General features: G+C 35.4%; 1 protein-coding gene across 1 annotated transcript; it reads right to left on the reverse strand.

Moving 5' to 3' along the window:
- Positions 1 to 13,184, reverse strand: LOC127637371 (leukocyte surface antigen CD53-like). The gene is made up of 8 exons (XM_052118397.1): positions 13,036 to 13,184; positions 10,907 to 10,984; positions 8,023 to 8,211; positions 7,847 to 7,921; positions 7,648 to 7,752; positions 7,459 to 7,566; positions 7,207 to 7,290; positions 1 to 6,280 (listed from the first exon to the last, which is right to left on the reverse strand). Exons 2-8 carry the CDS (start codon positions 10,961 to 10,963, stop codon positions 6,212 to 6,214), a joined length of 687 nt encoding a protein of 228 aa, XP_051974357.1. The 5' UTR covers positions 10,964 to 10,984; positions 13,036 to 13,184; the 3' UTR covers positions 1 to 6,211.
- Between the last annotated feature and the right edge of the window lie 267 nt (positions 13,185 to 13,451).

Raw genomic sequence — 13,451 nt, forward strand, 5'->3', positions numbered from 1 at the left:
TTCCAAATGCCGTGTATCATCATTTGAAGCATGGAATCCCTAGTTCCTCTGATTCTTCCACATATTCCTGAGAGCACCTGAACTACTGCATTGGTCCCACATGTACTCGAACACATATACTCCACTTTTATCGGCTCATTTAGCGTACTCCTACATCTCCCCTTTTATATTTCTGGAATTCTCTCCGGGCTACTCTAGTATAGAATTGCAGAATTCTATGACCAGCTGCTTTCAAACATGGATGTCTGAAATAAACCGTGCTCTCTTACTACACTTATTGGATTTGGAAATCCAAGATTCATATCTGCAATGTATCGGCACAATCTTAATAACCTCATTTTTTGAGGTGTATTTCAAAATGTTATGATTGTGCTTGCAAGTTACCTTTTTTTAAACATGGAAATGACAGAAGCATTTAATTTGTTTCATAGAACAAAGAGAACATATATATTTTATTTTTCTCCCTGTTCCCTTTGCTTGAACAATTTTGTTTTTAATTGATCAACATTAGAACACTGTAATGGCTCTCTTCATCTATGTCTCAGTCACTCTTTGCTCAAAGCAACATAACAGATTGGTATGCAGGCAGTTGCTCAATTCATGGTTATATAATCATGTACGTTCAAACCAAATCATACACCTGTTGTATTTTTAATTTAATTTTTATTTTTTTAACTTTATTATTATTTTTATTCTGTTTTCTTTCATTTCTTGTCCAGATGGAAAACAACTAGAGGGTGACAGATAATGTTGGATATACATGTAACCAATGCCCTTAAAGTGATAATTCACATTTAAAAATTTAAATTCTGTCATCAGTCACTCACCCTCATGTTTTCCACAACCAGTTAAATGTTTTTCTTCCACTGAGCACAAAATGGGATACTAGACAGAATGACAGCCTCAGTCACCATTCACTTTTATTGTACAGAAAAAAATGCAATAAAAGTGGAAGGCGAATGAGGCTGTCAGTCCCTCATTTTGTGTTCCATGGAAGAAAGATGGTTTGGAACAACATGAGTGTGAGTAATGGAGGACCAAACTTTCATTTTTGTATTAACCATCCCTTTATAAATAGTGCTGTGCATGTGATGTTTTCACAAACACTTCTCAATTGCCGATCTTTTACTTTTGGGCTTGTGCTGCCATTTGGTATGCTTTGTATTGTAAAGGTTAAAGACATTTTTAGAAAATGGCACTGATCCTGCAATTGAAACAACAGAATAATGTTGGTATCCTCATAATGCATATTTATGCATACTTCCTGAAGTGATAGGGGAAGAAAAATTTAGCATGTAATTTTCTTTTACTGGTTTCTAAAGTAGACCTGGCACAGAGAAATGTAACTGATTTTGGCCATGGACCTGCATGGAGGTAGTAATGAGCAATAGTTTGGAAGAAAAAAAATGACACACTTCACCTTTAAGAGGCAGAATGCACCAATGTGAATATACTGTCTCCTATCCCTGCTTAATATGCAGATACAACTATTTGAGACAAACCGTTAATGGTTGACTTCCTGTAGAAGTAGTCTTAAGAACTCATGGCTCTGTGGTGCTTTTAAAACATTGTTTGTTTGACCCCACAGCAACATTGGCTCAATCGATTTGGGTGAAACTATCTGTTTTTAAAATAATTTAAGTGTTTGGGAAGACTGTCAAACAGGTTATTTATTTTTGCAATTCCTTTTGGTGCCACTAGTTACACAGAAGTAACAGCACCTTTAAGGTGGAGTTATGGTTGATTTGCTCAATGTTATGCTCTCAAGCAATGTTTGAGGAATTGAATCTAAAACACTTCTTTAATTAGGCTGCTAACTTTAGAATCCCTACTGAACACTAGTTAGCCATGCCTCCTACCAGTTGCGTTGTTTTGAGATTGATCAAGCTAATGATGCTCTTGTTTTATTTTCAAATTGTGTATCGGCAGGAAGCATCCCTGCTGGTAGCTGTGTTTTGGAACATGGATGCTGGTCCAAACTGGTCATGAGCTGGTCCTTAGCTGGTTGAGCAGCAACCATGTTCCAAAAACCAGCTTAACCCCCTTGAGTTGGTATGACCAGCTGGTAGCTGGTCTCCAAACTTGGACCAGCTAATGACCAGCTTGGATCAGCTACCATGTCTCACACCACTTTGTTTGGATATAATTGCTTCAGAAGTGACCATGTAGGATGAGAAATTCTTGGGTTGGTGGCCTCTTATGTTCTCCGAACAAAGCAGCTGCTAAACTCACAGATGTTTAGCAAGTTTCTGGTGCTATGGGCTCAGTTGTAGTGAGTGAATTTTAAAAAGAAGGCCAGATCATCAATACTTGGTTCTGTAAACTCAAAAGCATCTCTTTGCGAAACTCATTCTGTTTAATAGGAATATTAAAGTTCCCTTTTCCCCCCCATTTTAGCTGGTTTCATTACGACTGACTGAAACCTTCAATGATAGGGCCTTGTGTGTTCTACATTCTTCACCATTACATTTTAATGGAGTCTTAATGTGTTTTTCTTATTGATTTAGTTGTACTAAATGCAGAGCTTTGGTTCTTACTAAGCAACATTTGAATGGGGGCTGGCTACCCCATTGAGCTGTACTCCTACAATTCTTATGAATGATTCTCTGGGGGATACAGTGTCTGTTGTGATGATGGGATTTGAAAGCTGGTGTTATGTCCCCTGACTAACTGTTGTTTTGGACACATCTGTCTGTCTAAAATATATTTCTCTTTTCTTATACAATTCCTCTGTTAATACATTAAAACAGGGTGAGTATGTAGAAGTTTTTTGGGCGCTCCTAGATGAATGATGATGTGGTTCTCCAAATATTGTTTTTGTTTTCTTAAGAATCCAATTGTAATAATATTATTCAGTACAAAAGTCGATAATTTACATGGTTATTATGCATTTTGTGAGCGACACTATATACTCGTTATTCATAACGGTTGAGAAAGCAAGACTAACGGTTTATTTTTGCAAGGGTTTGGATGCACAGCTAGTTCTGTCGAAATGTATGATACAATAGTTTAAAAGCTAATAATGAATCATGGTTTCAAACCAACAGCCTTGTTATCTTTGTGTGTCTCAAAACCTCTATAAATATTACTACAAATAAGACTTTGTAAAAGTTGCTTCAAAACATCAGCACTGATCAAGGAATGGTTTCATCCACCGAATGCTGACCTTACTAATTGTATGACAAACCGTTTAACAAAACTGGTCCTAGATCATTGTTGATCTGTAGCAAAGCTTGAATGGCTTTAATGTATTTCTAGATAAATGTGGTACTTGGAGAAAGAAAGAAAATTAAGAAATATGACTGTTAGTGCAAGCAGAAAAGGAAAAACTGAACAATCACTTGCACATGTAATGGAGAAAACATTTCACGATTAGAGGATTTACACCGATCAGCCACAACATTAAAACCACCTGCCTAATATTGTGTAGGTCCCCCTCATGCCAACAAAACAGCACCAACCCACATCTCAGGATAGCATTCTTAGATTCTATTCTTCTTACCATATTTGTACACAGTGGTTATCTGAGTTACTGTAGACTTTGTCAGTTCGAACTAGTCTGGCCATTCTCTTTTGTCCTCTCATCAACAAAACCTTTCCATCCGCAGAACTGCCGCTCACTGTATGTTTTTTTTGTTTTTACACCATTCTGAGTAGACTAAAGGCTGTTGTGTGTGAAAATCCCAGCAGCTCAGCAGTTACATAAATATTTGTACCGTGGCATGACTGTTTGTGCCAGATGGGCTGGTTTGAGTATTTCTATCACTGCTGATCTCCTGGGATTTTCATGCACAACAGTCTCTAGAATTTGTTCCGAATGGTGCCAAAAATGTCCAGTGATCAGCAGTTCTACAGACAGAAATGAGAGCGGTCAACAGAGAATGGCCAGACTAGTTCGAACTGACAGAGTCTATGGTAACTCTGATAACTGCTCTGTAAAACTGTGGAGAGAAGTATAGTACAGGTTGATGCTGTTTTTGCACCATATTAGGCAGGTTGTTTAATTGTTGTGGCTGATCAGTGTTTTTAATAGAGAAAACATTTAATGAAAAGAGGATTTATAACTTTCTAAGCAACTTTTTAAATTTGTATTATTACAATGTCTCCCTTTTTAAGTTCATTTGGCTCAATTTATGTGGTGCATTGTTTAATTTGGTATAATGAAAAACGTTAATAGGCTTCTATATTTCTGTACCCTGGATCAGGCAAATGAAGAATTTTCTTTATTTTACCCTATATATTTTATGCAGCTGTTTTGCTCAAAGCACACATTATATTGGTCTTGTTGTCCAGCTGCTCTGCAGATGACCAAAGTACCACTTTTATAGTTTCCATAAAGCACAATATAAGATAATCAGTATACATCCATTTTTCTGCTTATGCATGAGGGTATAAATGCAAAAGCGTGAAACATTAGATCAGTGTAAAAGCCACCATTTTTAAGAGCATAAAATCGAATGAATGATCAATTTTGTTTTAAAGAAATAGTTTTGCATACTTTTGGTGAATTGCAATAATGTGTATATAGTTAAGAGGTCTATGGGGTGTTTGTGGAAAATGGTATATTCTGCCATGTACAGTTATTTTCTTTTTTTAAGATTACTTTAAATTGTAATTGTTTATATATATATATTAGTTTGATGTGTGTGTGTGTGTTGTTTAAAGAGCAAAATTATTTTAAAACATTTAACGGAAATCTTTTGAGGGGTCCTAAATATTTTGGAGACAGACTTTTGTTCTAAAAATAAAGCAGTTGAATACTGATGTTATCTTTCAATGTTGTTATGCACACATTCACCTTCATAACTGAAAGCGTAATATTTTCATGCTTCCTGTCATGACATTGTTTTAAGTCTGCAGAATGATCTGCAAAAAGAAGTGATGACATGCTCTTGGTGGTACTTCCTGCATAAACCATAAACACAGTGGTAGGATTTGCACTGTTGTTTTGAAAAGGAGAGACCTTGTTTTCACTTTGTTTTATTTCAAGTTTACATCATTAGTCTTAAATGGAATGCAGAATTGTGGTGTACTATAAATAAAAAACTATAAGTCACCTTAAACTGGTGTAATTTTTAAATAAGGAAGAGATAGAATATGTTGTATGCACCTTGTGCATATTCTTATGCTTTCTACAGTTCATTAAGTCAAGCTCAATAGGAAAAAGAGGTGATCAGAAATAAATGATTACATTGTTCAGCATACAAAAATGACCAAGTGTAGTCTGAGGGACAGGTCGATTACAAGAACATATAGGTCAAACTCAACATTGCTTTACATTATTAAGTGACAGAGGGAAAATATATTATATTTAAGTTTTATATATAGGCCTATCCACCGATCAGCCACAACATTAAAACCACCTGCCTAATATTGTGTAGATCCCCCTCATGCCACCAAAACAGCTCCAACTCACATCTCAGAATAGCATTGAGTATTTCTGTAACTGCTGATCTCCTGGGATTTTCACAAACAACAGTCACAAAAAAAACATCCAGAGCGGCAGTTCTGCGAATGGAAACTCCTTGTTAATGAGAGAGGTCAACAGAATGGCCAGACTGGTTCGGAATGACAAAGTCTACGGTAACTCATATAACCTCTCTGTACAATTACGAGAGAATGCTATTCTGAGATGCGTGTTGGTACTGTTTTGACGGAACGAGGGGGATCTACACAATATTAGGCAGGTGGTTTTAATGATCATATATAATTTATACAGTGAAATAGGCAGTTAGATCTAAGTGTGTAAATATGATTCATGATGGAAACATTCTCTTATGCTCTCTTTCAGGCTTGAGGGTTGACATGTGCATGTGGTGAATTCAGCCCATAAAACCCCCTATGAAGTTTCCTTTTAAGCTCTGATGGTCACTGTAAAAATAATACTGCTGAACGAAAGGAGCTTTTAGAACCAGTTCCGTGGTAATGGTTTAAATGCTGTAATGATGTTTTTAAAAAAGAAGTAAAAAGAAGAATTGATCATGGCATACATGTTATGTTATGTTATGACAATTGCAACATCATCAAAAATGGGCACAAAGTGATCTTTTGGCTAATTTTGGAAATGATCGTAATGCTGTTGTCAATTATATCGAATTGTGAGTTTTGTTTTTCTGGCTCTCTAACTGGATAAGTTGATAGTGGGAGACAATGTTTATTAAAAACATAAACTTTGCAGATGTCCTTGTAGTCCCCCAAATTTGGAAATATATCACTTGTATTTTAATCCAGATCGATTTATGTGGCAGAACAGGGTCATTGAGAAACACATACCCAAGACCTACAAAAAGAAGAAGTTGATATTTATAGTCAATGATTCTTGTGCATTATCATCCATACTGTTTATTTAATAATTTTGTGTGGGGAAAACAATAAACTGTTTAAGTGTTAGATCCTCCAAAAATTAAAATTCTCTGATCATTTACTCCCATCATTTACTCCCATCATTTACTCATTCCAGGTGTGATTTTCTTTCTTCAGCAAAACACATTTGAAAAAAAAAAAGACAAAATATTAGCCTAAAAATGCAAGTGGATGGTGATCAGTCATTTGAAGCTCCAAAAAGAACAGACAGTCAGTATAAACATGACTCCAGTTGTTATATTAATGTATTCTAAGGCGACACGATCATTTTTGGTGTGAAGAAAATCGATGCTGAAGTACTTTTTAACTATAAACCATCGTTTCCGGTCATTAACAAACAAAGATTATTTAAGTCCTTTTTTACTCTAAATCTCCACTTTAACTTTTACTTTAGATGTGAAAGTGAAACTCAAACAGTTACCACATGTGACTTTCAGATGTGAATATTGAGATTTAGAGTAAAAAAAAAAAGACTTACATTTGGATCTGTTTCTCACCTACACCTGCTATAATGCTTCTGAAGACATGGATTTAATCACTGGAGTCATATGGATTACTTCTGTTTCCTTTATGTAATTTTTGGTGCTACAAAGGTGCATTGTATGGACCTACTGAGCTAATATAGTTTTCTACTTTTCTTCAAATATGTTCTGCTCAAAAAAGAAAGTCATACACACCTGGGATGGCATGAGGGTGAGTAAATGAGAAAATTGAAATTTTTGGATGAACTATCCACCTTCATGTCATGTGAGGACTAGAGCCTTCATTGACAATCACTTTTGATTCTTAGGTGTGGTGACAAAGAATAAAGCATCTTTGTCACCTAATTACCGAAGGGTTTACCTCAATAATGCAGATAACAATGACGCCAATCCCTACGTTCAACAGGTTGCTGTCAAATACCTTCTTCAGCTTGTCATAACAACCCTAAATGAAATGATCAAAATAATACATAACACTGAATCATAATATCATTGACATTGCATTTGTTATACTGTATTTTGATTGTGTGTGTGTATAAAATTATTTTTTTACACTATGGTTTTTGCTGCTTGGATAATACAGGTTTAGAGAGGGATATCAGTGCTGTGTTACCTGATTCCAGTATTTTATTTTATTTTCTGGACAGGGGTCTTCAGTGCAGCATGACGGTGGTACAGAATCCTTCCAGTCCGTAACGTTTTTGACACCACAGCATTTAAACTGTTGTATTAAAATATATTAGAAGAATAATTTAATTGAAAGAAAAAGAGGGAAAACATAGCCTCTGAAATGGGCACTTACTGTCGTTTGCAAAGTGTCCCAGTCATTCTCGGTTGTGGCATTTTGTCCCCGGTCTTTGTATTTCTCTAAACCTTTTATGAGATCTTTCTCAATGAACTGGTCAATCTGCAAATTCAAAATGGCAGATTAAGTGCGATCTGACATTCTGATTTATAATAAGTGTTTATCTTCATTAGAGCATCTTTTGGCCATTTCTTACATCTGTCTCATACAGGAGCAGAATGCAGGCAGTGCCCAACTCAACCAGCATTAGGATGAACATCAGAATGAAGAACTAATGAAACAAATAGAGATGCTGAATTTTATTAAAAGAACAAAGACCTAGTTTACTGTAGTACACTTGGTGTCCTGCATACATCTGTTTCTAAGACTCACAGATATTAGCAGGCAACGCTTTTCCTTCAGAGCTCCAAGGAAGCCCAAGAAGGACACACAAGTGATGATGATCCCTGTGACGAAGAGAGTGCTGGCTATGTTTACAGCATGAATGCTGGCTAGCAGGGAAGATAAATTGTAGGATGTCATCAGATAGATTCCCAGTGCAAAGACAGCAACACCACAGATCTGTAATGATATGCTAATTAATCAGAGAGGCTCAAGACAAAAATAACACATATTTCATAGTAAATATTATTATTATTATTATTATTTCTTTATTTTTCTCACAAATTTGTAATGCCCAATTCCCAATGCACTCTAAGCCCTCATGGTGGTGTAGTGACTCGCCTCAATCTGGGTGGCGGAGGACAAATCTCAGTTGCCTCCGCGTCTGAGACCGTCAATCCAAGCATCTTATCATGTGGCTTGTTGAGCGCGTTTCCACCGAGACATAGCACATGTGGAGGCTTCACGCTATTCTCCACAGCATGCACGCACAACTCACCACGTGCCCCACTGAGAGCGAGAACCACATTATAGCGACCACGAGGAGGTTAACTGAACTTGACTCTACCCTCCCTAGCAACCAGGCCAATTTGGTTGCTTAGGAGACCTGACTGGTGTCACTCAGCACACCTTATATTCGAACTTGCGGCTCCAGGGGTGGTAGTCAGCATCTTTTCTCGCAGAGCTACCCAGGCCCCCTCATAGTAAATATTATTAATTATAAAGGCTCTTCCATTAAAGAACAAAAAAATCTCTACATGTCCAAAGTTACACTAGTGTTGGTAATATTGTTGGCTCCTGAATGATAAATTGCTTGTGTATTTCCTCATATTTAAGTTGTTTTGGATAAGACCTTGAACAAATGTAAATAAATATCAATAATCTAATTACAATAGATGAAAGTACTATTTTTAATAAAAAATAAACATCAAAGATATACTGTTTAGTGCGTAACATGCATTCACCTGTTTAATGCACATTTTGTGGCTCACATTTCTCACGCAGGTTGTTCCGATTGCTTATGTTTCATGTATTTCAAAGCTGATGTGTGTATTTCTAACTATAAGAAAGCCAAGTGTAACTGCAGCCCTGTGGCACTATCAAAACGTTGTTCTGATTGTTTGAAATGGCTGACAAGTCCAGCACAGCAACCAACCAATAGTATACTTTGGGTCTATCACTTTGTACAAACAATGTTAGGGAGGGGAAGTTTTCTAGAATCTGTTTCAAAACTTAATATTTTTACAATTCCATTGGGTGATGCTAGTGGTGATGAAATTACTATCACTATCAGCTTTAAAGGAATAGTTTATCCAAAAATGAAAATGTTCTCATAATTTACTTGCCCTCATGCCATCTATGTGTTTGACTTTTTTCCTTCAGTGGAACACAAACATAGATTTTTAGAAAGAATATCTCTGCTCTGAAGGTCCATACAATGTAAGTGAATGGTGATCAGTCCTTTGTGGCTCCAAAAATCACATAAAGGAAACATGTAATCCTTAAGATTCCAGTGATTAAATCCATATCTTCAGAAGTGATAGATGTAGGTGTGAAACATATCAACATTTAAGAATTTTTACTGTAAATCTCCACTTTCACAGTTTCATCTGAAAATCCCAAGTGGTGCCTGTTTAGTTTCACTTTAACACCTGAAAGTGAAAGTTAGAGTGGATATTTTGAGAAAAAAAGGACTTAAATATTGTTCTGGTTCTCACTCACACCTATTATATTGCTTCTGAATATATTAATTTAAACACTGGTGTCATATGGATTACTTTTATGTTTCCTATAGGATATTTGATCACCATTTACTTGCAAAGTATGGACCTACTGAGCTGAGATAATTTTTCTAAAAATCTTCGTTTGTGTTCTGTTGAAGAAAGTCTTACAATTCTGGGATGCATAAGGCTGAGAAAATGATAAGATAATTTTAATTTTTGGGTGAACTATCACTTTAAGTAGCCTATGCATCATAAAAACGGCGTTCATGAAACACAAAACTCTTGGCTGGTTTAAATCCAGCGACGGATGACCTGGATTTACCCCAAAGGGCCTCGAGCTCCAAATTATTTATTTATTTTATTCATTTGTTAATCAAATTTGTTCGGCCGAATGCGTGCTGGACGCTCAAGGAAACTGCGTCTCAAAGGACTGCAGACAAGCAGAACAGCGTCTGATTTACAAAACGCTTAAAATGTTTAAATCCCATTTAATGTTTAATGATAAAGAGAAAGGTGCCTTAATTCCCTAAATATGTGCGCGGTAATTTTTTGTAATATTTTATTAACCGCGAAAGTTCACAAGCGGTTATTGTGTTTTGTAGGTAGTCGTGACTCGAGAATAAAGGACGTTTATCGCCATGGGTCAACCACAATCTCAGATAGCAGTAGCCTAAGCTATCTTGCACAGCTTTGAGACTAAATAGCACAATACAAATCACATTAAAGCCGAACAAACATAATCAACGTCACTGCAACATAGTAGGCCTATTCTTAATAAATGAAAAAAAAAAAAAACGTTTTCGTAATTCTGTCCGGGCAGGTTCACTTTCTATGAGGCAGCGAACGCTACGGATTATAGGACTTCTTCATGATGCCATGGTGTACCGGACCATGGGCCTCTCAGTTCTTAATCCGTCTTTATTTAAATCCATTTCACAATTAAATTGTCCCATTGAATTGAAAGAGACGATTTATGTAAGGAAGATTTTAGGCTATGTGCTATTTACACTGAAATTCGTTCTGCATTATGTTTCATGAATAAGGTCAATAGACATTTTCTCTGTGATTTTTCTTCTACAGTGTTACAGAGAAAAGAGTCCTGGTGTTACTTTAAAACCAACATATGTGAGAGTCTGAAAATGGATACGTACAAAAAAGATGAAGTTCACCACACACATGGTGTACTTTAGGCCCTTGAGGCAGGACATCTTCCACAGTGTCGCTCAGTTCTGCAGGGTTATCAAAAACATGAGGTTAAAATGTTATCTCATTCTAGAACCTTGTGTTTTCCCACAAAGGGAATCTATGACACAAAGATTACTGACTCAGTGAAGCAAAAATCCCCCCCCAACAAAAACTCATTTCCTGTGTCAAAACTGAAGGTGGAGCTGATAAAATGGAAGACAATCTGACACATGACACTAAATGGAGCCTCATGTAGAGGTTTAATGGTTGTGATGCATTTCCTGTGTAACTTCCTGCACAGCAACAGTCAATAGTTTTATTTGTGAGTTTTCAGTACAAACAGATATATACAAACTTAAAGGAATAGTTCACTCAAAAATGAAAATTCCTAGAATGCTTATTTATGCACCCTTATGCCATCCCAGATGTGTATTACTTTCTTTTATCTGCTGAATGCAAACGAGAATTTTTAGAAGAATATTTCAGCTCTGTAGGTCCATACAATGCAAGTGAATGGGTGCCAAAATTGTGAAGCTCCAAAATAATTTTTGGGTAAACTATCCCTTTAAGGGGGAAAAAGGTTCTTGGGTTGTTTTATTTATTTATTTTACAAACTATTTTCAAGTAACAAAGATGTTATGAGTTCCACACATTACTCTAGTGAGGAAGAGCTGTTGTCTCAGTTCCTCTTTCTCCAAGCTACTCAAAGCTTTTCATAAATTCAGTAAACATATACAATTTATATATTAACACATATTCAGGATTGGGGGGACAATATGTGATAATTTAATAACCAATCATAGAAAAACAATATACGTTAATCTGAATTTTGTGGGGAATTTTGGGTGTCCATCATAACGTCTTTGATACGGGTGTTTAGGGTACAACAGGGCTAAAGACTCCGTGAGGTAAAAGGCTCCATTAATTTCATTTTCTCCCAAAACACTAAATAGCTACAAAAACTACCCCAGTACATTCCTAAACACCTGTTTGTCACTATACACTGCAATATTTTCCTGTTCCATGAGATCTTTGCATGTGGTTGATTTTGAGGCAATTTGAGATACAAAATTTGTATCTTTTATAAAATGTTGCACATTTATGTTGCTAATGAAAATGTCTGAAATTAACAAATTTCTTTTGAGATAATAATTATTTATCATTTAATACTTATTTATAATTTTCAGTTTTGTTTAAGATGTAATTTAAATGTAATTTTAAGATGTAATCTTTAAATGTAATTTTTTTCAATAACGGTTCAATAAGTAAAAGGATGGCATTTGGGGGGAAAATCCCCCATTGCAGGGGCTAAAGGCCCCTATTAAAAGATTGTTTTTTAATTTTTTTTATTTCAAAAATTGGGGCAAATAGATTTATTTAAAAAAAAAATTCAAAGGGACTCATGTGGACTCATCCAATAATAATAGAGATTAGTTTGTTTATAGAATACTTTATATGTAATAAAATGCCAAATATGTTTGAAATAAACAGGAAATGGTTGAAGTAGTTATTTTGAGTAAGCATCATCTTAATTTGTTACTCAAGAAAGCATCTTGGTGTGTCAAAATGATTTGCATTAGTTGACAAATTTTGCACTATAACTATTGCCCCGGTATCTACTCGATATTACCAGATTTTTTTTAAACTGTATTTTAATCAAAACAACCTTCCATTATTATTTCTGTTCACATAAATGATGTTGCTCCATCTACATATATATTGAGTATTTGTACTATTAAAACATTTTGTGTTACACCACTGGATCGTTTAAAATAAACAAGTGAAGGGAAAATGGTGACAGTGACAATTTTAAGATTTCACCATGGCTTAGCACCTAAAATATACACTCCCTTATACTTTCATATAAAGTTTTATCTAAAATGTATCATAGGCTTGTTCTGTGCCATCTACCCATATGCATCCAAAGTAATTTACTGGAACATGCATTTAAAAATGTTTATGAATTCATGTATTTGAAAAGACATACATGTAAACTATATGTCTCTTGCCATAAAAACACAGTATATACTCAAAATAATCATACAGTCTATGAATGAAAATAAAAGGCATGAACTCAGGCATGTCATATTCTTACCTTATCAATAAATTAACTATGTAAAGGTCCTCCAATGAAGAATTATCCTAAATTAAGACAGTTGGACTTATTAACCTTTTTAACTTTGTTGATCTTAAAATTCTGTGTCACCGCCTCTGGGAGTGTTACTTCCTCTGTGCATGACGCTGTCTAACAGACATTGCTTGAGTTTGTAAGTGGTGTGAAAAACTATGATTCACAGAGAGTACATACCACATGCTTTAAATGTGCATGCCCAAAATACATTTGTTCAAATTGTTTCCATTTAGATTTTTACATGTAAATGTGCATGTGTGTTTAGTTTGTTCCAAGTATATCTTAAAACCTGTGAATTATTTCGTTTTTAAAAATGTTTTACTGATGACTTGAAGAGTCATCTTAATACCAAACAATACAAAATGATTTAGGATTTTCCA

Source organism: Xyrauchen texanus, chromosome 4 (assembly GCF_025860055.1).
Source record: "Xyrauchen texanus isolate HMW12.3.18 chromosome 4, RBS_HiC_50CHRs, whole genome shotgun sequence".
NCBI lineage: Eukaryota > Metazoa > Chordata > Actinopteri > Cypriniformes > Catostomidae > Xyrauchen > Xyrauchen texanus.